General features: G+C 46.3%; 1 protein-coding gene across 1 annotated transcript; it reads left to right on the forward strand.

Annotated features, from left to right (window-relative positions):
- The first annotated feature begins 3,740 nt into the window (after positions 1–3,740).
- Positions 3,741–4,355, forward strand: LOC147963359 (uncharacterized). Its single transcript, XM_087529552.1, has one exon. It carries the CDS (start codon positions 3,741–3,743, stop codon positions 4,353–4,355), a length of 615 nt encoding a protein of 204 aa, XP_087385678.1.
- The last annotated feature ends 20,298 nt before the right edge of the window (positions 4,356–24,653 follow it).

The following is a 24,653-nucleotide window of genomic DNA, read 5'->3' on the forward strand; positions in this document are numbered from 1 at the left end:
AGGAATGCACATAGCTTCACAATGGCTAATCGGACGTTTTCCGGTAGAAGCCCCCTCAATGCAACCGGAAGCAGTTGCGTCATAATCACGTGGCAGTCATGAGACTTTAGGTTCTGAAACTTTTTCTCTGGCATATTTATTATTCCCTTTATATTCGACGAGAAGCCAGTCGTGACCTTCATACTGAGCAGGCATTCAAAGAAGATTTCTTTCTCTTCTTTCGTAAGAGCGTAGCTGGCAGGACCTTTATACTGCTTCGGAGGCATGCCGTCTTTTTCGTGCAAACTTTGCAGGTCCTCCTGTGCCTCAGGTGTATCTTTTGTCTTCCCATACACGCCCAAGAAGCCTAGCAGGTTCACGCAAAGGTTCTTCGTCACGTGCATCACGTCGATTGAGGAGCGGACCTCTAGGTCTTTCCAGTAGGGTAGGTCCCAAAATATAGATTTCTTCTTCCACATGGGTGCGTGTCCCTCAGCGTCATTCGGAACAGCTAGTCCACCGGGACCCTTTCCAAAGATTATGTAGTGTAAATCATTGACCATAGCAAGCACGTGATCACCGGTGCGCATGGCGGGCTTCTTCCGGTGATCTGCCTCGCCTTTGAAATGCTTGCCTTTTTTCGACATTGATGGTTGGTCGGAAGAAATCGACGATGGCCCAGGTACACATTCTTCCTGCATTTGTCCAGGTATATACTTTCAGTGTCATCTAAACAGTGCGTGCATGCGTGGTATCCTTTGTTTGTCTGTCCTGAAAGGTTACTGAGTGCGGGCCAATCGTTGATGGTCACGAACAGCAATGCCTTAAGGTTAAATTCCTCCTGTCTGTGCTCATCTCACGTACGTACACCGTTTTCATTCCACAGCTGTAAAAGTTCTTCAACTAATGGCCTTAGGTACACATCAATTTCGTTGCCGGGTTGCTTAGGGCCTTGGATGAGAACTGGCATCATAATGAACTTTCGCTTCATGCACATCCAAGGAGGAAGGTTATACATACATAGAGTCATGGGCCAGGTGCTGTGATTGCTGCTCTGCTCCCCGAAAGGATTAATGCCATCCGCGCTTAAAGCAAACCATACATTCCTTGGGTCCTTTGCAAACTCATCCCAGTACTTTCTCTCAATTTTTCTCCACTGCGACCCGTCAGCAGGTGCTCTCAACTTCCCATCTTTCTTTCGGTTCTCACCGTGCCATCACATCAACTTGGCATGCTCTTCGTTTTTGAACAGACGTTTCAACCGTGGTATTATAGGAGCATACCACATCACCTTCGCAGGAACCCTCTTCCTGGGGGGCTCGCCGTTAACATCACCAGGGTCATCTCGTCTGATCTTATACCGCAATGCACCGCATACCGGGCATGCGTTCAGATCCTTGTATGCACCACGGTAGAGGATGCAGTCATTAGGGCATGCATGTATCTTCTCCACCTCAAATCCTAGAGGGCATATGACCTTCTTTGCTGCGTATGTACTGTCGGGAAATTCGTTATCCTTTGGAAGCTTCTTATTCAATATTTTCAGTAGCTTCTCAAATCCTTTGTCAGCCACAGCATTCTCTGCCTTCCACTGCAGCAATTCCAGTACGGTACCGAGCTTTGTGTTGCCATCTTTGCAATTGGGGTATAACCCTTTTTTGTGATCCTCTAACATGCGATCGAACTTCAGCTTCTCCTTTTGACTAATGCATTGCGTCCTTGCATCGACAATGACCCGGCGGAGATCATCATCATCGGGCACATCGTCTGGTTCCTCTTGATCTTCAGCAGCTTCACCCGTTGCAGCATCATTGGGCACATCGTCTGGTTCCTCTTAATCTGCACCAGCTCCCCCCGTTGCAGCATCACCGTATTCAGGGGGCACATAGTTGTCATCATAGTCTTCTTCTTCGCCGTCTTCCATCATAACCCCTATTTCTCCGTGCCTCGTCCAAACATTATAGTGTGGCATGAAACCCTTGTAAAGCAGGTGGAAGTGAAGGATTTTCCGGTTAGAGTAAGACCTCATATTCCCACATTCAGTGCATGAACAACACATAAAACCATTCTGCTTGTTTGCCTCAGCCGCATCAAGAAACTCATGCACGCCCTTAATGTACTCGCGGGTGTGTCTGTCACCGTACATCCATTGCCGGTTCATCTGCGTGCATTATATATAATTAAGTGTCCAAATTAATAGAAGTTCATCATCACATTAAAACCAAAGTGCATACATAGTTCTCATCTAACAACATATAGCTCTCCAGAGCATCTAATTAATTAAACCATACATTGAAACTATGTAAAACATTTCAATGCGAAAACAAATGCGATCATAATCGCAACCAAGGTAACAATTGATCCAATGGCATAATGATACCAAGCCTCGGTATGAATGGCATATTTTCTAATCTTTCTAATCTTCAAGCGCATTGCATCCATCTTGATCTTGTGATCATCGACGACATCCGCAACATGCAACTCCAATATCATCTTCTCCTCCTCAATTTTTTTTATTTTTTCCTTCAACAAATTGTTTTCTTCTTCAACTAAATTTAACCTCTCGACAATAGGATCGGTTGGCATTTCCGATTCACATACATCCTAGATAAATAAAATCTGTGTCACGTTGGTCGGCATAATTTTCATAAACAATAAATGAACCAATAGTTATAAAGATAATATACATACCACATCCGAATCATAGACAGGACGAGGGCCGACGGGGGCGGATACCAAAACCATCGCACTATATAAGATGCAATAATAAATGTAAGAAAATGATACAAGTATCTATCTAAACATACAAGTAAGAATATTTTTCCTTTCAGAAAGAAGATAAGAACAAGAGGCTCACCACGGTGGTGTCGGTGATGAGATCGGCGCGGGTGATCGACGGCGTTGAAGATGGGGACGGGGCGTGACGGACCGCTAAATCTAGACAAATCTCGAGGAAAATGGAGCTTGGAGGTCGAGCTTCGAGAGGAGAAAGCTTAAGTAGTGTGGCTCGGGCATTCCATCGAACACCTCATGTGCATAGGAGGTGAGCTAGAGCACCACAAAGCCCTCTCCCCCTCGGCCAGAAAAAACAGAGCACTGTGCTCTGCTCTTGCGCGAGTGGGTATATATAGGCACCTCATTGGTCCCGGTTGGTGACATGAGCCGGGACTAAAGGGGAGCCTTTGGTCCCGGTTCAAGCCACCAACCGGGACCAATGGTGGTGGGCCAGGAGCGAGGCCCATTGGTCCCGGTTCATCCCACCAACCGGGACCAAAAGGTCCAGATGAACCAGGACCAATGGCCCACGTGGCCTGGCCGGCCCCCTGGGCTCACGAACCGGGACCAATGCCCACATTGGTCCCGGTTCTAGACTGAACCGGGGCTAATGGGCTGACCCGGCCTGGACCAAAGCCCTGTTTTCTACTAGTGTTCACCGATGGCGGATTAAGCTGGGTGTCTTCTGTGTTGCGTGTGGAAGAGAAAAATCAAACATGCATAGGTTTTGGACATGTAATCACTCAGTACACTTTTGACAGCTATTGCGCTCACAAAAGGGAGTCTTGGTGGCAAGTCCACCAGCGGAGATAGCCTCCCAGAGCGAGTTGTCGAGCTGGTTGTTGGAGTGGTTCGCCAGTGCAGGGGGAGAAGAAAGAGAAGCAATGATACAAGCTGTGTATGCTCTATGGCTGGCACGTAACAATGCTAGAGACGGAAAACGTATTGCTCACCCGCATGAAATCATAGCAACACTGGTTGCGCATATGGAGGAGTGGAGATTGGCGCATACTAAATCTTCTAAGGCGCCGGAGACCAAGGAGCTTCAGCGATGGCGACCGCCTGACGAGGGCTGGATAAAAGCTAATTCTGATGGAGCGGTCTCTAAATATGGTGACAAGGGAGGTGGTGGTCTAGTCTTGCGGGATCACAATGGAGCTTTTGTGGCTGGAGCAAGTCACTTCTTTCCTTCTAACGCAGACCCAGAGGCTGTGGAGATATTGGCGTGCAGAAGGGCAGCCCAGGTTGCAAGGGAGATGAATGTTCAGAAACTTCACATGGAGCTGGACAACCAAAAGGTGGTGCAGATGCTCAGTCGTGTGTCTAAAAATTTGAGCGCTACAGGGCCGTGGATTGAGGAGATAAAAGAGATGCTTCGAGGCTTCGACGAGTTTAAGGTTTCATGGGTTCGACGTTTCGCTAATGTTGCCGCACATAAGTTTGCTAAAGTAGGTGTGGGTGATGAACTATGTAATGTCTGGCTATCAGTTCTTCCAGACTTTGTGTTGGGTGTAATTTCGGACGAGATTTCAAACTTTCAGGTCTTTAAGTTTTCAATAAAGCGGCAACTTTACACTAAAAAAAACTACTGTAATAAGTAAAAGAAAAACTATGAAACAAGTTTGAATCGTACGTGCTGGTTGGTTCCTCTCCTCGCTTGCATTCGATCCAAAGCACGTAGGGAAGCCGTGCGGCCGATGCCTGAGGTCATTCGAAATCGAAACAAGCGCTGTACGTGTCTCCCAACTCATCAGCCGGGTATCGTCATGCATGAATAGGACGGGTATACTACACGAGACCACCGGCGACGGGTCATCTGTGTTGAGTAAATAGGCAATTTCTCGATTAAATTAATTCATCAGTAAATCACTAGCATGGCATTGACTAAGTTGATGACGTACTGACTCTGATCTAAACATGCACGTACTAAGCAAACAGTAGACAAATCTACACATACTGCTAGTACTGCTAATATGAAAATAATCAGGATCGGGATAAACGAGTTATACCCTCCAGTAGGCCACGCAGAGGCCGCGGTTTTGGTGGCAGCAGCGGCGTCCTCGGCGGCCTTCTTGTCGGCTTCAGCTTTCTCGGCGGCGGCACGGTCGGCGGAGGTGGACATGGTGATGATGAAGGCGACGCGGACGTAGAGGAAGTAGACGATCGGAAGCGAGCAGTCGCGTAATCGCTGCCCAAAAACCTATTCGCCCCTCACCCCGTACAGGAACCAGAAGGGCGTGGTTTCGGAGACCTGCTCTCGTGTCGACCATGTACGCGGCGGACGGGATGGAGTCACCGGCGGCAGCAGCAGCGAAGGAACGATGGTGGGAGTGCGCGTGAGCAGATGTGATCTGTTCGTGGCGGCTAGGGTTAGGAGACACCGCATACTTATAGGCGCAGCCGCGTGGAGAGACGTGGGCTCGACCCACGTCCGAGTCTGTGACAGCCCACGATCCGACGTCTCAGATCGTGGCCCAGCTGTCAGAAAACTCTCCGTTAGTGACTGGCAAAAATAAGCGCGTAGGTGTGAGCTCAGCTCGGCTCAATCCCGCAACCCGCGTCGCGTCGCGTCGCGTCGCGTTGTGACGAGGCGTGGCGTGGCGAGGCGGGCGGCGGAGGAGGAGTGCGCGAGGGCCTCTTCTCTTCTCAAGCTCCAATAGCATGTAGAAGAGAAACCCTTATAAACCACTCCAACTCTCCTTCCACTTCCGGGGTGGGACTAAACTTCCCACTACACCTAGTGCCATATAACCCACATGGGCCCTTAGAGATTTTTCAGAAATTGCAATATGGGCCTAGAGCCCATCTCAGATTTCAGCAATCCCCCACCAGATCTCGAGGGCCCATTGTGTCCTCTGTTTCAATTGCTGTTTCGATATACCGGTGTTTCAGTGAAGACCTGTTAAGGTTGAACTTCACCTAGAACAAGTGGCTACACTCCTTCACTACTGAACAATGGACTATGCCTTGAATTGTCAGTTTGGCGTAAAGAAATTTCACTACATGTCTTACTAGTACTAGGCTGCCGAAGGCTGACCCCTCGGGTGGAGCATATAAGTCACACTCCTGGCCTATTCATGAGCTTACTAGAGATCACCCCAATCTCATAGACTGTGACCAGCAGTCGGGCTCATATAGGTGTGTTCCTCCAAAGATCGCTCCGTAGGATAGCATCTTGCTTTTATAAGCTTTGGAACACATTAAGACCGTAGTCATCCTACCATACAGTACCGAGAGTATTGCATCTCCAACGGAGTGGGTTAGTATAGGTACTCTCCTCAGTTCACCACTGGCTTGTTTTCCCAGGTCCTAGTTCACGGGATCTCCGATCACATAGGTTGGGTTACCACCATGGCAACTCATGTGGGTCTCATACCCATCTCCCTCGATGCATTATCTATCACAACACGTGATAGCCCTTTTGTAAAGGGATCTGCCAGATTCTTAGCCGTATGGACATAGTCTAACGCTATCACTCCGGAGTTTCTTAATTTTCTGACAGCTTTTAATCTCATTCTTATGTGTTTGGTGGACTTCATGTTGTCCTTTGAACTCTTCACCTTGGTGATGACAGTCTGATTGTCATAGTTCATAAGGATAGCCGGAACTGGTTTATCAACCAATGGCAAGTCCATCAAAAGATCTCGAAGCCATCTCGCTTCAACACTAGATGTGTCTAATGCCGTTAATTCTGCTTCCATTGTCGATCTCGTTAAGATCGTTTGCTTGCAAGACTTCCAGGAAACAGCGCCACCTCCAAGAGTAAACATATATCCAATTGTGGCCTTCATCTCATCAGCATCAGAGATCCAATTCGCATCACTATGCCCTTCAAGTACCGATGGGTATCCGGTATAGTGAAGTCCATAGTTCATAGTACCTTTCAGATAGCGCATAACTCTCTCAACAGCATGCCAATGTACATCACCCGGTTTGGAAACAAACCGGCTCAGTTTGCTCACAGCAAACGCGATGTCAGGCCTCGTTGCGCTCGCTAGGTACATTATGTTGGGTTTCGTAGTAATTTCAAAATTTTTCCTACGCACACGCAAGATCATGGTGATGCATAGCAACGAGAGTGGAGAGTATGATCTACGTACCCTGGTAGATCAACAACGGAAGCGTTGACACAACGTAGAGGAAGTAGTCGTACGTCTTCCCGATCCGACCGATCCAAGCACCGTTACTCCGGCACCTCCGAGTTCTTAGCACACGTTCAGCTCGATGACGTTCCCCGGGCTCCGATCCAGCAAAGCGTCGGGGAGGAGTTCCGTCAGCACGACGGCGTGGTGACGATGATGATGTTCTACCGGCGCAGGGCTTCGCCTAAGCACTGCAACGATATGACCGAGGTGGAATATGGTGGAGGGGGGCATCGCACACGGCGAAGGAACGATCACGAAGATCAACTTGTGTGTTCTAGGGTGCTCCCCTGCCTCCGTATATAAAGGATCCAAGGGGGGGGGGGGGTGCGGCCGGCCTAGAGGAGGCGCGCAGGAGGAGTCCTACTCCTACCGGGAGTAGGACTCCCCTCCCGTTCCTTGTCCAACTAGGAGAGGTGGAGGGATAGAAGGAAAGGGGGGGCGCCGCCCCTCCCTCCTTGTCCAATTCGGACTAGGGGGAGAGGGGGCGCGCGGCAGCCCCTTCCTCTTCTCCACATTAGGCCCATGAGGCCCATTAACCCCCCGGGGGTTCCGGTAACCCCCCGGTGCTCCGGTTTTATCCGAAACTTCCCCAGAACTCTTCCGGTGTCCGAATATAGTCGTCCAATATATCAATCTTTATGTCTCGACCATTTCGAGACTCCTCGTCATGTCCATGATCACATCCGGGACTCCGAACTAACTTCGGTACATCAAAATGCATAAACTCATAATAACTGTCATCGTAACGTTAAGCGTGCGGACCCTACGGTTCGAGAACAATGTAGACATGACTGAGACAAATCTCCGGTCAATAACCAATAGCGGGACCTGGATGCCCATATTGGCTCCTACATATTCTACGAAGATCTTTTATCGGTCAGACCGCATAACAACATACATTGTTCCCTTTGTCATCGGTATGTTACTTGCCCGAGATTCGATCGTCGGTATCCAATACCTAGTTCAATCTCGTTACCGGCAAGTCTCTTTACTCGTTCCGTAATACATCATCTCACAACTAACATATTAGTTGCAATGCTTGCAAGGCTTATGTGATGTGTATTACCAAGAGGGCCCAGAGATACCTCTCCGACAATCGGAGTGACAAATCCTAATCTCGAAATATGCCAACCCAACATCTACCTTTGGAGACACCTGTAGAGCTCCTTTATAATCACCCATTTATGTTGTGACGTTTGGTAGCACACAAAGTGTTCCTCCGGCAAACGGGAGTTGCATAATCTCATAGTCATAGGAACATGTATAAGTCATGAAGAAAGCAATAGCAACATACTAAACGATCGGGTGCTAAGCTAATGGAATGGGTCATGTCAATCAGATCATTCAACTAATAATGTGATCTCGTTAATCAAATAACAACTCATTTGTCTATGGTTAGGAAACATAACCATCTTTGATTAACGAGCTAGTCAAGTAGAGGCATACTAGTGACACTCTGTTTGTCTATGTATTCACACATGTATTATGTTTCCGGTTAATACAATTCTAGCATGAATAATAAACATTTATCATGATATAAGGAAACTATTGCCTCTAGGGCATATTTCCTTCAGTCTCCCACTTGCACTAGAGTCAATAATCTAGATTACACAGTAATGATTCTAACACCCATGGAGTCTTGGTGCTGATCATGTTTTGCTCGTGGAAGAGGCTTAGTCAATGGGTCTGCAACATTCAGATCCGTATGTATCTTGCAAATCTCTATGTCTCCCACCTGGACTAGATCCCGGATGGAATTGAATCGTCTCTTGATGTGCTTGGTTCTCTTGTGAAATCTGGATTCCTTTGCCAAGGCAATTGCACCAGTATTGTCACAAAAGATTTTCATTGGACCCGATGCACTAGGTATGACACCTAGATCGGATATGAACTCCTTCATCCAGACTCCTTCATTTGCTGCTTCCGAAGCAGCTATGTACTCTGCTTCACATGTAGATCCCGCTACGACGCTTTGTTTAGAACTGCACCAACTTACAGCTCCACCGTTTAATGTAAACACATATCCGGTTTGCGATTTAGAATCGTCCAGATCAGTGTCAAAGCTTGCATCAACGTAACCTTTTACGATGAGCTCTTTGTCACCTCCATATATGAGAAACATATCCTTAGTCCTTTTCAGGTATTTCAGGATGTTCTTGACCGCTGTCCAGTGATCCACTCCTGGATTACTTTGGTACCTCCCTGCTAGACTTATAGCAAGGCACACATCAGGTCTGGTACACAGCATTGCATACATGATAGAGCCTATGGCTGAAGCATAGGGAACATCTTTCATTTTCTCTCTATCTTCTGCAGTGGTCGGGCTTTGAGTCTTACTCAATTTCACACCTTGTACCACAGGCAAGAACCCTTTCTTTGCTTGATCCATTTTGAACTTTTTCAAAACTTTGTCAAGGTATGTGCTTTGTGAAAGTCCAATTAAGCGTCTCGATCTATCTCTATAGATCTTAATGCCCAATATGTAAGCAGCTTCACCGAGGTCTTTCATTGAAAAACTCTTATTCAAGTATCCCTTTATGCTATCCAGAAATTCTATATCATTTCCAATCAGTAATATGTCATCCACATATAATATCAGAAATGCTACAGAGCTCCCACTCACTTTCTTATAAATACAGGCTTCTCCAAAAGTCTGTATAAAACCAAATGCTTTGATCACACTATCAAAGCGTTTATTCCAACTCCGAGAGGCTTGCACCAGTCCATAAATGGATCGCTGGAGCTTGCATACTTTGTTAGCTCCCTTTGGATCGACAAAACCTTCTGGTTGCATCATATACAACTCTTCTTCCAGAAATCCATTCAGGAATGCAGTTTTGACATCCATCTGTCAAATTTCATAATCATAAAATGCGGCAATTGCTAACATGATTCGGACAGACTTAAGCATCACTACGGGTGAGAAGGTCTCATCGTAGTCAATTCCTTGAACTTGCCGAAAACCTTTTGCGAAAAGTCGAGCTTTGTAGACAGTAATATTACCGTCAGCGTCAGTCTTCTTCTTGAAGATCCATTTATTCTCAATCGCTTGCCGATCATCGGGCAAGTCAACCAAAGTCCATACTTTGTTCTCATACATGGATCCCATCTCAGATTTCATGGCTTCAAGCCATTTTGCGGAATCTGGGCTCACCATCGCTTCTTCATAGTTTGTAGGTTCATCATGATCTAGTAGCATGACTTCCTGAACAGGATTACCGTACCATTCTGGCGTGGATCTCACTCTGGTTGATCTACGAGGTTCAGTAGTATCTTGATCTGAAGTTTCATGATCATCATCATTAGCTTCCTCACTAACTGGTGTAGGTGTCACTGAAACAGTTTTCTGTGATGAACTACTTTCCAATGAGGGAGCAGGTACAGTTACCTCGTCAAGTTCTACTTTCCTCCCACTCACTTCTTTCGAGAGAAACTCCTTCTCTAGAAAGTTTCCGAATTTAGCAACAAAAGTCTTGCCTTCGGATCTGTGATAGAAGGTGTATCCAATAGTTTCCTTTGGATATCCTATGAAGACACATTTCTCCGATTTGGGTTCGAGCTTATCAGGTTGAAGCTTTTTCACATAAGCATCGCAGCCCCAAACTTTAAGAAACGACAACTTTGGTTTCCTGCCAAACCACAGTTCATAAGGCGTCGTCTCAACGGATTTTGATGGTGCCCTATTTAACGTGAATGCGGCCGTCTCTAGAGCGTATCCCCAAAATGATAGCGGTAAATCAGTAAGAGACATCATAGATCGCACCATATCTAGTAAAGTACGATTATGACGTTCGGACACACCATTACGCTGTGGTGTTCCGGGTGGCGTGAGTTGCGAAACTATTCCACAATTTTTCAAATGTACACCAAAGTCGTAACTCAAATATTCTCCTCCACGATCAGATCGTAGAAACTTTATTTTCTCTTACGATGATTTTCAACTTCACTCTGAAATTCTTTGAACTTTTCAAATGTTTCAGACTTATGTTTCATTAAGTAGATATACCCATATTTGCTTAAGTCATCTGTGAAGGTGAGAAAATAACGATATCTGCCACGAGCCTCAATATTCATCGGACCACATACATCTGTATGTATGATTTCCAGCAAATCTGTTGCTCTCTCCATAGTACCGGAGAACGGTGTTTTAGTCATCTTGCCCATGAGGCACGGTTCGCAAGTACCAAGTGATTCATAATCAAGTGGTTCCAAAAGTCCATCAGTATGGAGTTTCTTCATGCGCTTTACACTGATATGACCTAAACGGCAGTGCTACAAATAAGTTGCACCATCATTATCAACTTTGCATCTTTTGGTTTCAACATTATGAATATGTGTATTACTACTATCGAGATTCAATAAGAATAGACCACTCTTCAAGGGTGCATGACCATAAAAGATATTACTCATATAAATAGAACAACCATTATTCTCTGATTTAAATGAATAACCGTCTCACATTAAACAAGATCCAGATATAATGTTCATGCTTAACGCTGGCACCAAATAACAATTATTTAGGTCTAATACTAATCCCGAAGGTAGATGTAGAGGTAGCGTGCCGACCGCGATCACATCGACTTTGGAACCGTTTCCCACGCGCATCGTCACCTCGTCCTTAGCCAATCTTCGCTTAATCCGTAGTCCCTGTTTCGAGTTGCAAATATTAGGAACAGAACCAGTATCAAATACCCAGGTGCTACTGCGAGCATTAGTAAGGTACAAATCAATAACATGTATATCACATATACCTTTGTTCATGTTGGGGAACGTAGTAATTTCAAAATTTTCCTATGCACACGCAAGATCATGGTGATGCATAGCAACGAGAGGGGAGAGTATGATCTACGTACCCTTGTAGATCGCAACGGAAGCGTTGACACAACGTAGAGGAAGTAGTCGTACGTCTTCTTCCCGATCCGACCGATCCAAGCACCGTTACTCCGGCACCTCCGAGTTCTTAGCACACGTACAGCTCGATGACGCTCCCCGGGCTCCGATCCAGGAAAGCTTCGGGGATGAGTTCCGTCAGCACAACGGCGTGGTGACGATGATGATGTTCTACCGACGCAGGGCTTCGCCTAAGCACTACAACGATATGACCGAGGTGGAATATGGTGGCAGGGGGCACCGCACACGGCTAAGGAACGATCACGAGGATCAACTTGTGTGCCCTAGGGTGCCCCCTTGCCTCTGTATATAAGGGAGCCAAGGGGAGGGGTGCGGCCGGCCAGGAGGTGGGCGCAGGAGGAGTCCTACTCCTACCGGGAGTATGACTCCTCCCCTTTTCCTTGTCCAAGTAGGAGAGAGGGGGGGGGGAGAGAAGGAAAGGGGGGGCACCGCCCCTCCCTCCTTGTCCAATTCGGACTAGGGGAAGAGGGGGCGCGCGGCCTGCCCTGGCAGCCGCTTCCTCTTCTCCACATTAGGCCCATAAGGCCCATTAACCCCCCGGGGGGTTCCGGTAACCCCCCGGTGCTCCGGTTTTATCCGAAATTCATCCGGAACACTTCCGGTGTCCGAATATAGTCATCCAATATATCAATCTTTATGTCTCGACCATTTCGAGACTCCTCGTCATGTCCGTGATCACATCCGGGACTCCGAACTAACTTCGGTACATCAACATGCATAAAACTCATAACAACTGTCATCGTAACTTTAAGCGTGCGGACCCTACGGTTCGAGAACAATGCAGACATGACTGAGACAAATCTCTGGTCAATAACCAATAGCGGGACCTGGATGCCCATATTGGCTCCTACATATTCTACGAAGATCTTTATCGGTCAGACCGCATAACAACATACGTTGTTCCCTTTGTCATCGGTATTTTACTTGCCCGAGATTCGATCGTCGGTATCCAATACCTAGTTCAATCTCATTACCGGCAAGTCTCTTTACTCGTTCCGTAATAAATCATCTCACAACTAACATATTAGTTGTAATGCTTGCAAGGCTTATGTGATGTGCATTACCGAGAGGGCCCAGAGATACCTCTCCGACAATCGGAGTGACAAATCCTAATCTCGAAATACGCCAACCCAACATCTACCTTTGGAGACACCTGTAATGCTCCTTTATAATCACCCAGTTACGTTGTGACGTTTGGTAGCACCCAAAGTTTTCCTCCGGCAAACGGGAGTTGCATAATCTCATAGTCATAGGAACATGTATAAGTCATGAAGAAAGCAATAGCAACATACTAAACGATCGGGTGCTAAGCTAATGGAATGGGTCATGTCAATCAGATCATTCAACTAATGATGTGATTCCATTAATCAAATAACAACTATTTTGTCTATGGTTAGGAAACATAACCATCTTTGATTAATGAGCTAGTCAAGTAGAGGCATACTAGTGACACTCTGTTTGTCTATGTATTCACACATGTATTATGTTTCCGGTTAATACAATTCTAGCATGAATAATAAAAATTTATCATGATACAAGGAAATAAATAATAACTTTATTATTGCCTCTAGGGCATATTTCCTTCAGTTCACCTTGCCATCCTTCTTATCCGCCAAATACTTGGGGCAGTTCCGCTTCCAGTGACCAGTCTGCTTGCTATAGAAGCACTCAGTTTCAGGCTTAGGTCCAGACTTGGGTTTCTTCTCTTGAGCAGCAACTTGCTTGCCGTTCTTCTTGAAGTTTCCCTTCTTCTTCCCTTTGCCCTTTTTCTTGAAACTAGTGGTCTTGTTGACCATCAACACGTGATGCTCCTTTTTGATTTCTACCTCCGCAGCTTTCAGCATTGCGAAGAGCTCGGGGATAGTCTTATTCATCCCTTGCATATTATAGTTCATCACGAAGCTCTTGTAGCTTGGTGGCAGTGATTGGAGAATTCTGTCAATGACGCAATCATCTGGAATATTAACTCCCAATTGAATCAAGTGATTATTATACCCAGACATTTTGAGTATATGCTCACTGACAGAACTGTTCTCCTCCATCTTGAAGCTATAGAACTTATTGGAGACTTCATATCTCTCAATCCGGGCATTAGCTTGAAATATTAACTTCAACTCCTGGAACATCTCATATGCTCCATGACGTTCAAAACGTCGTTGAAGTCCCGATTCTAAGCCGTAAAGCATGGCACACTGAACTATTGAGTAGTCATCAGCTTTGCTTTGCCAGACGTTCATAACATCTGGCATTGCTCCAGCAGCAGGCCTGGCACCCAGCGGTGCTTCCAGGACGTAATTCTTCTGTGCAGCAATGACGATAATCCTCAAGTTACGGACCCAGTCCGTGTAATTGCTACCATCATCTTTCAACTTTGCTTTCTGAAGGAACGCATTAAAATTCAACGGAACAACAGCACGAGCCATCTATCTACAATCAAACATAAGCAAGCAAGATACTATCAGGTACTAAGTTTCATGATAAATTTAGGTTCATCTAATTTACTTAATGAATCCAACTTAGATAGACATCCCTCTAATCCTCTAAGTGATTACGTGATCCAAATCAACTAAACCATGTCCGATCATCACGTGAGATGGAGTAGTTTCATCGGCGAACATCATTATGTTGATCATATCTACTATATGATTCACGCTCGACCTTTCGGTCTCCGTGTTCCGAGGCCATATCTGTATATGCTTGGCTCGTCAAGTATAACCTGAGTATTCCGCGTGTGCAACTGTTTTGCACCCGTTGTATTTGAACGTAGAGCCTATCACACCCAATCATCACGTGGTGTCTGAGCACGAAGAACTTTCGCAACGGTGCATATTCAGGGAGAACACTTCTTGATAATTAGTGAGAGATCATCTTATAATGCTACCGTCAAACAAAGCAAGTTAAGATGCATAAAAGATAAATATCACATGCAATCAATATAAGTGATATGATATGGCCATCATCATCTTGTGTTTGTGATCTCCATCTTCAAAGCACCATCGTGATCACCATCGTCACTGGCGCGACACCTTGATCTCCATCGTAGCATCGTTGTCGTCTCGCCAATCTTATGCTTCCACGACTATCGCTACCGCTTAGTGATAAAGTAAAGCATTACAGCGCGATTGCATTACATACAATAAAGCGACAACCATATGGCTCCTGCCAGTTGCCGATAACTCAGTTACAAAACATGATCATCTCATACAATAAATTTAGCATCATGTCTTGACCATATCACATCACAACATGCCCTGCAAAAACAAGTTAGACGTCCTCTACTTTGTTGTTGCAAGTTTTACGTGGCTGCTACGGGCTTAAGCAAGAACCAATCTTACCTACGCATCAAAACCACAACGATAGTTTGTCAAGTTGGTGCTGTTTTAACCTTCGCAAGGACCGGGCGTAGCCACACTTGGTTCAATTAAAGTTGGAGAAACTGTCGCCCGCAAGCCACCTCTGTGCAAAGCACGTCGGGAGAACCGATCTCGCGTAAGCGTACGCGTAATGTTGGTCCGGGTCGCTTCGTCCAACAATACCGCCGAACCAAAGTATGACATGCTAGTAAGCAGTATGACTTATATCGCCCACAACTCACTTGTGTTCTACTCGTGCATATAACATCAACACATAAAACCTAGGCTCTGATACCACTGTTGGGTTTCGTAGTAATTTCAAAAAATTTCCTACGCACACGCAAGATCATGGTGATGCATAGCAACGAGAGGGGAGAGTATGATCTACGTACCCTGGTAGATCAACAACAGAAGCGTTGACACAACATAGAGGAAGTAGTCGTACGTCTTCCCGATCCGACCGATCCAAGCACCGTTACTCCGACACCTCCAAGTTCTTAGCACACGTTCAGCTCGATGACGTTCCCCGGGCTCGTAGGTGTGAGCTCGGCTCGGCTCAATCCCGTAACCCGCGGCGCATCGTGACGAGGCGTGGCGTGGCGTGGCGAGGCGGGCGGAGGAGGAGGAGTGCGCGAGGGCCTCTTCTCTTCTCAAGCTCCAATAGCATGTAGAAGAGAAACCCTTATAAACCACTCGAACTCTCCTTCCACTTCCGGGGTGGGACTAAACTTCCCACTACACCTAGTGCCATATAACCCACATGGGCCCTTAGAGATTTTTCAAAAATTGCAATATGGGCCTAGAGCCCATCTCAGATTTCAGCAATCCCCCACCAGATCTCGAGGGCCCATTGTGTCCTCTGTTCCAATTGCTGTTTCGATATACCAGTGTTTCAGTGAAGACCTGTTAAGGTTGAACTTCACCTAGAACAAGTGGCTACACTCCTTCACAACTGAACAATGGACTATGCCTTGAATTGTCAATTTGGCGTAAAGAAGTTTCACTACATGTCTTACTAGTACTAGGCTGCCGAAGGCTGACCCCTCGGGTGGAGCATATAAGTCACACTCCTGGCCTATTCATGAGCTTACTAGAGATCACCCCAATCTCATAGACTGTGACCAGCAGTCGGGCTCATATAGGTGTGTTCCTCCAAAGATCGCTCTGTAGGATAGCATCTTGCTTTTATAAGCTTTGGAACACATTAAGACCGTAGTCATCCTACCATACAGTATCGAGAGTATTGCATCTCCAATGGATACTCTCCTCAGTTCACCACTGGCTTGTTTTCCCAGGTCCTAGTTCACGGGACCTCTGATCACATAGGTTGGGTTACCACCATGGCAACTCATGTGGGTCTCATACCCGTCTCCCTCGATGCATTATCTATCACAACACGTATTAGCCCTTTTGTAAAGGGATCTGCCAGATTCTTAGCCGTATGGACATAGTCCAACGCTATCACTCCGGAGTTTCTTAATTTTCTGACAGCTTTTAATCTCATTCTTATGTGTTTGGTGGACTTCATGTTGTCCTTTGAACTCTTCACCTTGGTGATGACAGTCTGATTGTCACAGTTCATAAGGATAGCCGGAACCGGTTTATCAACCAATGGCAAGTCCATCAAAAGATCTCGAAGCCATCTCGCTTCAACACTAGATGTGTCTGATGCCATTAATTCTGCTTCCATTGTCGATCTCGTTAAGATCGTTTGCTTGCAAGACTTCTAGGAAACAACGCCACCTCCAAGAGTAAACATATACCCAGTTGTGGCCTTCATCTCATCAGCATCAGAGATCCAATTCGCATCACTATGCCCTTCAAGTACCGATGGGTATCTGGTATAGTGAAGTCCATAGTTCATAGTACCTTTCAGATAGCGCATAACTCTCTCAACAACTTGCCAATGTACATCACCCGGTTTGGAAACAAACCGGCTCAGTTTGCTCACAGCAAACGCGATGTCAGGCCTCGTTGCGCTCGCTAGGTACATTAGTGAACCAATGATTTGAGAGTATCTCAATTGATCTTTAGCCATGCCTTTGGACTTTCGAATCAATATGCTAGGATCATATGGTGTTTGACATGGTGTGCAGTCCGAATATCCAAAACGACTCAACACCTTCTCAACGTAATGGGATTGCAGAAGTGTGATCCCACCCTCATTTTCTCTCAGTAGCTTGATGTTCAAGATAGCATCAGCCACACCAAGGTCTTTCATCTCAAAGTTCTGAGATAGAAACGATTTGACCTCCTCAATGACTTTGAGGTTTGTTCCGAATATCAGTATGTCATCAACATACAAGCACAGTATAACTCCTTCGCCCCCACCATGGCGATAGTATACACATTTGTCAGCCTCATTAACAACGAAACCAACAGATGTCAAAGTTGTATTAAACTTATCATGCCATTGCTTAGGTATTTGTTTCAGGCCATATAAAGATTTTATCAACCTAGACACCTTTCTTTCCTGACCATCTATCACAAAGCCATCAGGCTGTTGCATGTAGATTTCCTCCTTTAGCTCTACATTTAGAAAAGCCGTCTTAACATCCATCTGATGGACGAGAAGACCATGTGAGGCCGCCAACGAGAGTAATACTCGAATGGTGGTCAGTCTAGCCACAGGTGAATAAGTATCGAAGAAATCTTCCTCTTCTTGCTGGTCATAGCCCTTGGCCACAAGCCTAGCCTTGTACTTTTCAATCGTACCATCGGGCCTAAGCTTCTTTTTGAACACCCATTTACATCCCAGTGGTTTGCAACCATAGGGACGGTAAGTGATCTCCCATGTCCTGTTAGCCATGATGGAATCCATCTCGCTACGGACCGCATCCTTCCAGTAGTCAGCTTCTGGAGAGGCATACGCTTCTGAAATAGAAGTGGGAGTATCATCCACGAGGTACACGAAGAAATCATCACCAAAGGTCTTTGCAGTCCTTTGTCTCTTGCCCCTACCAAGGGTTTCCTCGTCATCCTCCTCGGGATTTTCATCATGTGTTTGTTCATAATATTCCATAGGGATGGCAGGTTCAGGAGTCTCCTCAGATTCCTGTCTAGAAGTGCTTTGCATATCTCTCATAGGAAAAATATCCTCAAAGAATGTAGCATCCTTAGACTCCATAAATGTACCGACCTTCTGGTCAGGTACCTCAGATTTCACTACTAGAAATCTATAGCCAACGCTGTTCTTAGCGTAGCCCAAATTAACGCAGTCCACAGTCTTGGGTCCAAGCTTACGCTTTTTGGGGATCGGCACGTTGACTTTCGCCAAACAGCCCCAAGTGCGCAAGTACGAGAGTGTCGTCCTTCTCTTTGCCCATTTCTCATAGGGAGTGATCTCATTATCCTTTGTTGGAACTTTATTCAGGACATGACATGCTGTCAATATAGCCTCCCCCCACCATGCCTTGGATAAACCCGATGTATCTAACATGGCGTTAACCAAATCAGTTAGAGTACGGTTTTTCCGCTCGGCAACCCCGTTTTACTGGGGTGAATAGGGAGGCGTCCTCTCATGAATAATGCCGTGTTCCGCACAGAAGGAATCAAACTCACTCGAGAAGTACTCTCCACCATGATCTGACCGGACTCGTTTAATTTTCTTTTCAAGTTGATTTTCAACTTCCACCTTATAGATTTTAAAGTAGTGTAGAGCCTCATCTTTAGTATTTAACAGATACACATAGCAATATCTAGTGGAATCATCTATCAATGTCATGAAGTATCTCTTTCCACCTTTAGTCAACACACCATTCATCTCGCAAAGATCAGAATGTATGAGTTCTAATGGTGCCAGGTGTCTCTCCTCCGCGGCCTTATGAGGCTTGCGAGGTTGCTTAGCTTGCACACATGAAAGGCACTTAGAACCTTTGGCTAAAGTGAAACTCGGGATTAAATCCAACTTGGCTAGCCGCGTCGTAACACCAAAACTAATGTGACAAAGACGTGAATGCCAAACTTCAGATTCATTAACATTCGAATGAATATTATCTCATGAGCCTGCTCCAATACAGGACGGTTTTCAACCATCTTGTAATCGTGGAACTGCTCTATAATATACATCTCGCTCCCTGCATCGGCGGCCCCGAATTTAGATTCGAGCGCCTCCCACAAGTCCTTGGCGACATGCACATGTAAATATGCGTCGACCAGTTTATCTCCGATCACGTTAAGAACCGCTCCGAGAAACACAACGGTAGCCTCCTTGAACGCCTTCTCCTGTTCAGGAGCAATCGTTCCTGTGGAGACACCGGTGACCCAGAACACGTTCATAGCCGTGAGCCATAACATGGTCTTAGTCTGCCAACGCTTGAAGTATGTACCGGTAAACTTATCCGGTTTCAGTGCAGCGGCAAAGCCACTTGCCGAGAAATTCCCTCACATAATAGGTTTTTGGATTGTTGAGTAAATAGGCAATTTCTGATTAAATTAATCCATGAGTAAATCACTAGCATGGCATTGACTAAGTTGATGACGTACTGACTCTGATCTAAACATGCACGTACTAAGCAAACAGTAGACAAATCTACACATACTGCTAGTACTGCTAATATGAAAATAATCAGGAGCGGGATAAACGAGTTATACCCTCCAGTAGGCCACGCAGAGGCCGCGGCTTTGCTGGCAGCAGCGGCGTCCTCGGCGACCTTCTTGTCGGCTTCAGCTTTCTCGGCGGCGGCACGGTCGGCGTCGGTGGACATGGTGATGATGAAGGCGACGCGGACGTAGAGGAAGTAGACGATCGGAAGTGAGCAGTCGCGTAATCGCTGCCCAAAAACCTATTCGCCCCTCACCCCGTACAGGAACCAGTAGGGCGTGGTTTCGGAGACTTGCTCTCCCGTCGACCGTGTACGCGGCGGACGGGATGGAGTCACCGGCGGCAGCAGCAGCGAAGGAACGACGGTGGGCGTGCGCGTGAGCAGATGTGATCTATTCGTAGCGGCTAGGGTTAGGAGACACCGCATACTTATAGGCGCAGCCGCGTGGAGAGACGTGGGCTCGACCCACGTCCGAGTCTGTGACAACCCACGATCCGACGTCTCAGATCGTGGCCCAGCTGTCAGAAAACTCTCCGTTAGTGACTGGCAAAAATAAGCGCGTAGGTGTGAGCTCGGCTCGGCTCGGCTCAATCCCGCAACCCGCGGCGCGTCGTGACGAGGCGTGGCGTGGCGAGGCGGGCGGCGGAGGAGGAGTGCGCGAGGGCCTCTTCTCTTCTCAAACTCCAATAGCATGTAGAAGAGAAACCCTTGTAAACCACTCCAACTCTCCTTCCACTTCCGGGGTGGGACTAAACTTCTGACTACACCTAGTGCCATATAACCCACATGGGCCCTTAGAGATTTTTCAGAAATTGCAATATGGGCCTAGAGCCCATCTCAGATTTCAGCAATCCCCCACCAGATCTCGAGGGCCCATTGTGTCCTCTGTTCCAATTGCTGTTTCGATATACCGGTGTTTCAGTGAAGACCTGTTAAGGTTGAACTTCACCTAGAACAAGTGGCTACAATCCTTCACAACTGAACAATGGACTATGCCTTGAATTGTCAGTTTGGCGTAAAGAAGTTTCACTACATGTCTTACTAGTACTAGGCTGCCGAAGGCTAACCCCTCGGGTGGAGCATATAAGTCACACTCCTGGCCTATTCATGAGCTTACTAGAGATCACCCCAATCTCATAGACTGTGACCAGCAGTCGGGCTCATATAGGTGTGTTCCTCCAAAGATCGCTCCGTAGGATAGCATCTTGCTTTTATAAGCTTTGGAACACATTAAGACCGTAGTCATCCTACCATAAGGTATCAAGAGTATTGCATCTCCAACGGAGTGGGTTAGTATAGTTACTCTCCTCAGTTCACCACTGGCTTGTTTTCCCAGGTCCTAGTTCACGGGATCTCCGATCACATTGGTTGGGTTACCACCATGGCAACTCATGTGGGTCTCATACCCATCTCCCTCGATGCATTATCTATCACAACACGTGATAGCCCTTTTGTAAAGGGATCTGCCAGATTCTTAGCCGTATGGACATAGTCCAACGCTATCACTCCGGAGTTTCTTAATTTTCTGACAGCTTTTAATCTCATTCTTATGTGTTTGGTGGACTTCATGTTGTCCTTTGAACTCTTCACCTTGGTGATGACAGTCTGATTGTCACAGTTCATAAGGATAGCCGGAACCGGTTTATCAACCAATGGCAAGTCCATCAAAAGATCTCGAAGCCATCTCGCTTCAACACTAGATGTGTCTAATGTCGCTAATTCTGCTTCCATTGTCGATCTCGTTAAGATCGTTTGCTTGCAAGACTTCCAGGAAACAGCGCCACCTCCAAGAGTAAACATATATCCAATTGTGGCCTTCATCTCATCAGCATCAGAGATCCAATTCGCATCACTATACCCTTCAAGTACCAATGGGTATCTGGTATAGTGAAGTCCATAGTTCATAGTACCTTTCAGATAGCGCATAACTCTCTCAACAGCATGCCAATGTACATCACCCGGTTTGGAAACAAACCGGCTCAGTTTGCTCACAGCAAATGCGATGTCAGGCCTCGTTGCGCTCACTAGGTACATTAGTGAACAAATGATTTGAGAGTATCTCAGTTGATCTTTAGCCATGCCTTTGGACTTTCGAATCAATACGCTAGGATCATATGGTGTTTGAGATGGTGTGCAGTCCGAATATCCAAAACGACTCAACACCTTCTCAACGTAATGGGATTGTAGAAGTGTGATCCCACCCTCATTATCTCTCAGTAGCTTGATGTTCAAGATAACATCAGCCACACCAAGGTCTTTCATCTCAAAGTTCTGAGATAGAAACGATTTGACCTCCTCAATGACTTTGAGGTTTGTTCCGAATATCAGTATGTCATCAACATACAAGCACAGTATAACTCCTTCGCCCCCACCATGGCGATAGTATACGCATTTGTCAGCCTCATTAACAACGAAACCAACAGATGTCAGAGTTGTATTAAACTTATCATGCCATTGCTTAGGTGCTTGTTTCAGGCCATATAAAGATTTTATCAACCTACACTTCTTTCTTTCCTGACCATCTATCACAAAGCCATCAGGCTGTTGCATGTAGATTTCCTCCTTTAGCTCTACATTTAGAAAAGCCGTCTTAACATCCATCTGATGGACGAGAAGACCATGTGAGGCCGCCAACGAGAGTAATACTCGAATGGTGGTCAGTCTAGCCACAGGTGAATAAGTATCAAAGAAATCTTCCTCTTCTTGCTGGTCATAGCCCTTGGCCACAAGCCTAGCCTTGTACTTTTCAATCGTACCATCGGGCCTAAGCTTCTTTTTGAACACCCACTTACATCCCAGTGGTTTGCAACCATAGGGACGGTAAGTGATCTCCCATGTCCCGTTAGCCATGATGGAATCCATCTCGCTACGGACCGCATCCTTCCAGTAGTCAGCTTCTGGAGAGGCATACTCTTCTGAAATAGAAGTGGGAGTATCATCCACGAGGTACACGAAGAAATCATCACCAAAGGTCTTTGCAGTCCTTTGTCTCTTGCCCCTACCAAGGGTTTCCTCGTCATCCTCCTCGGGATTTTCATCATGTGTTTGTTCATAATATTGCATAGGGATGGCAGGTTCAGGAGTCTCCTCAGATTCCTGTCTAGAAGTGCTTTGCATATCTCTCATAGGAAAAATATCCTCAAAGAATGTAGCATCCTTAGACTCCATAATTGTACCGACCTTCTGGTCAGGTACCTCAGATTTCACTACTAGAAATCTATAGCCAACGCTGTTCTTAGCGTAGCCCAAATTAACGCAGTCCACAGTCTTGGGTCCAAGCTTACGCTTTTTGGGGATCGGCACGTTGACTTTCGCCAAACAGCCCCAAGTGTGCAAGTACGAGAGTGTCGTCCTTCTCTTTGCCCATTTCTCATAGGGAGTGATCTCATTATCCTTTGTCGGAACTTTATTCAGGACATGACATGCTGTCAATATAGCCTCCCCCCACCATGCCTTGGATAAACCTGATGTATCTAACATGGCGTTAACCAAATCAGTTAGAGTACGGTTTTTCCGCTCGGCAACCCCGTTTTACTGGGGTGAATAGGGAGGCGTCCTCTCATGAATAATGCCGTGTTCCGCACAGAAGGAACCAAACTCACTCGAGAAGTACTCTCCACCACGATCTGACCGGACTCGTTTGATTTTCTTTTCAAGTTGATTTTCAACTTCTGCCTTATAGATTTTAAAGTAGTGTAGAGCCTCATCTTTAGTATTTAACAGATACACATAGCAATATCTAGTGGAATCATCTATCAATGTCATGAAGTATCTCTTTCCACCTTTAGTCAACACACCATTCATCTCGCAAAGATCAGAATGTATGAGTTCTAATGGTGCCAGGTGTCTCTCCTCCGCGGCCTTATGAGGCTTGCGAGGTTGCTTAGCTTGCACACATGAAAGGCACTTAGAACCTTTGGCTAAAGTGAAACTCGGGATTAAATCCAACTTGGCTAGCCGTGTCATAACACCAAAACTAATGTGACAAAGACGTGAATGCCAAACTTCAGATTCATTAACATTCGAATGAATATTATCTCATGAGCCTGCTCCAATACAGGACGGTTTTCAACCATCTTGTAATCGTGGAACTGCTCTATAATATACATCTCGCTCCCTGCATCGGCGGCCCTGAATTTAGATTCGAGCGCCTCCCACAAGTCCTTGGCGACATGCACATGTAAATATGCGTCGACCAGTTTATCTCCGATCACGCTAAGAACCGCTCCGAGAAACACAACGGTAGCCTCCTTGAACGCCTTCTCCTGTTCTGGAGCAATCGTTCCCGTGGAGACACCGGTGACCCAGAACACGTTCATAGCCGTGAGCCATAACGTGGTCTTAGTCTGCCAACGCTTGAAGTATGTACCGGTAAACTTATCCGGTTTCAGTGCAGCGGCAAAGCCACTTGCCGAGAAATTCCCTCACATAATAGGTTTTTGGATTGTTGAGTAAATAGGCAATTTCTCGATTAAATTAATCCATGAGTAAATCACTAGCATGGCATTGACTAAGTTGATGATGTACTGACTCTGATCTAAACATGCACGTACTAAGCAAACAGTAGACAAATCTACACATACTGCTAGTACTGCTAATATGAAAATAATCACGACCGGGATAAACGAGTTATACCCTCCAGTAGGCCACGCAGAGGCCGCGGCTTTGGTGGCAGTAGCGGCGTCCTCGGCGGCCTTCTTGTCGGCTTCAGCTTTCTCGGCGGAGGCACGGTCGGCGTCGGTGGACATGGTGATGATGAAGGCGACGCGGACATAGAGGACGTAGACGATCGGAAGCGAGCAGTCGCGTAATCGCTGCCCAAAAACCTATTCGCCCCTCACCCCGTACAGGAACCAGTAGGGCGTGGTTTCAGAGACCTGCTCCCCCATCGACCGTGTACGTGGCGGACGGGATGGAGTCACCGGCGGCAGCAGCAGCGAAGGAAC

This window comes from Triticum urartu, chromosome 6A (assembly GCF_056163025.1).
Source record: "Triticum urartu cultivar PI428250 chromosome 6A, HENAU_Tu73, whole genome shotgun sequence".
NCBI lineage: Eukaryota > Viridiplantae > Streptophyta > Magnoliopsida > Poales > Poaceae > Triticum > Triticum urartu.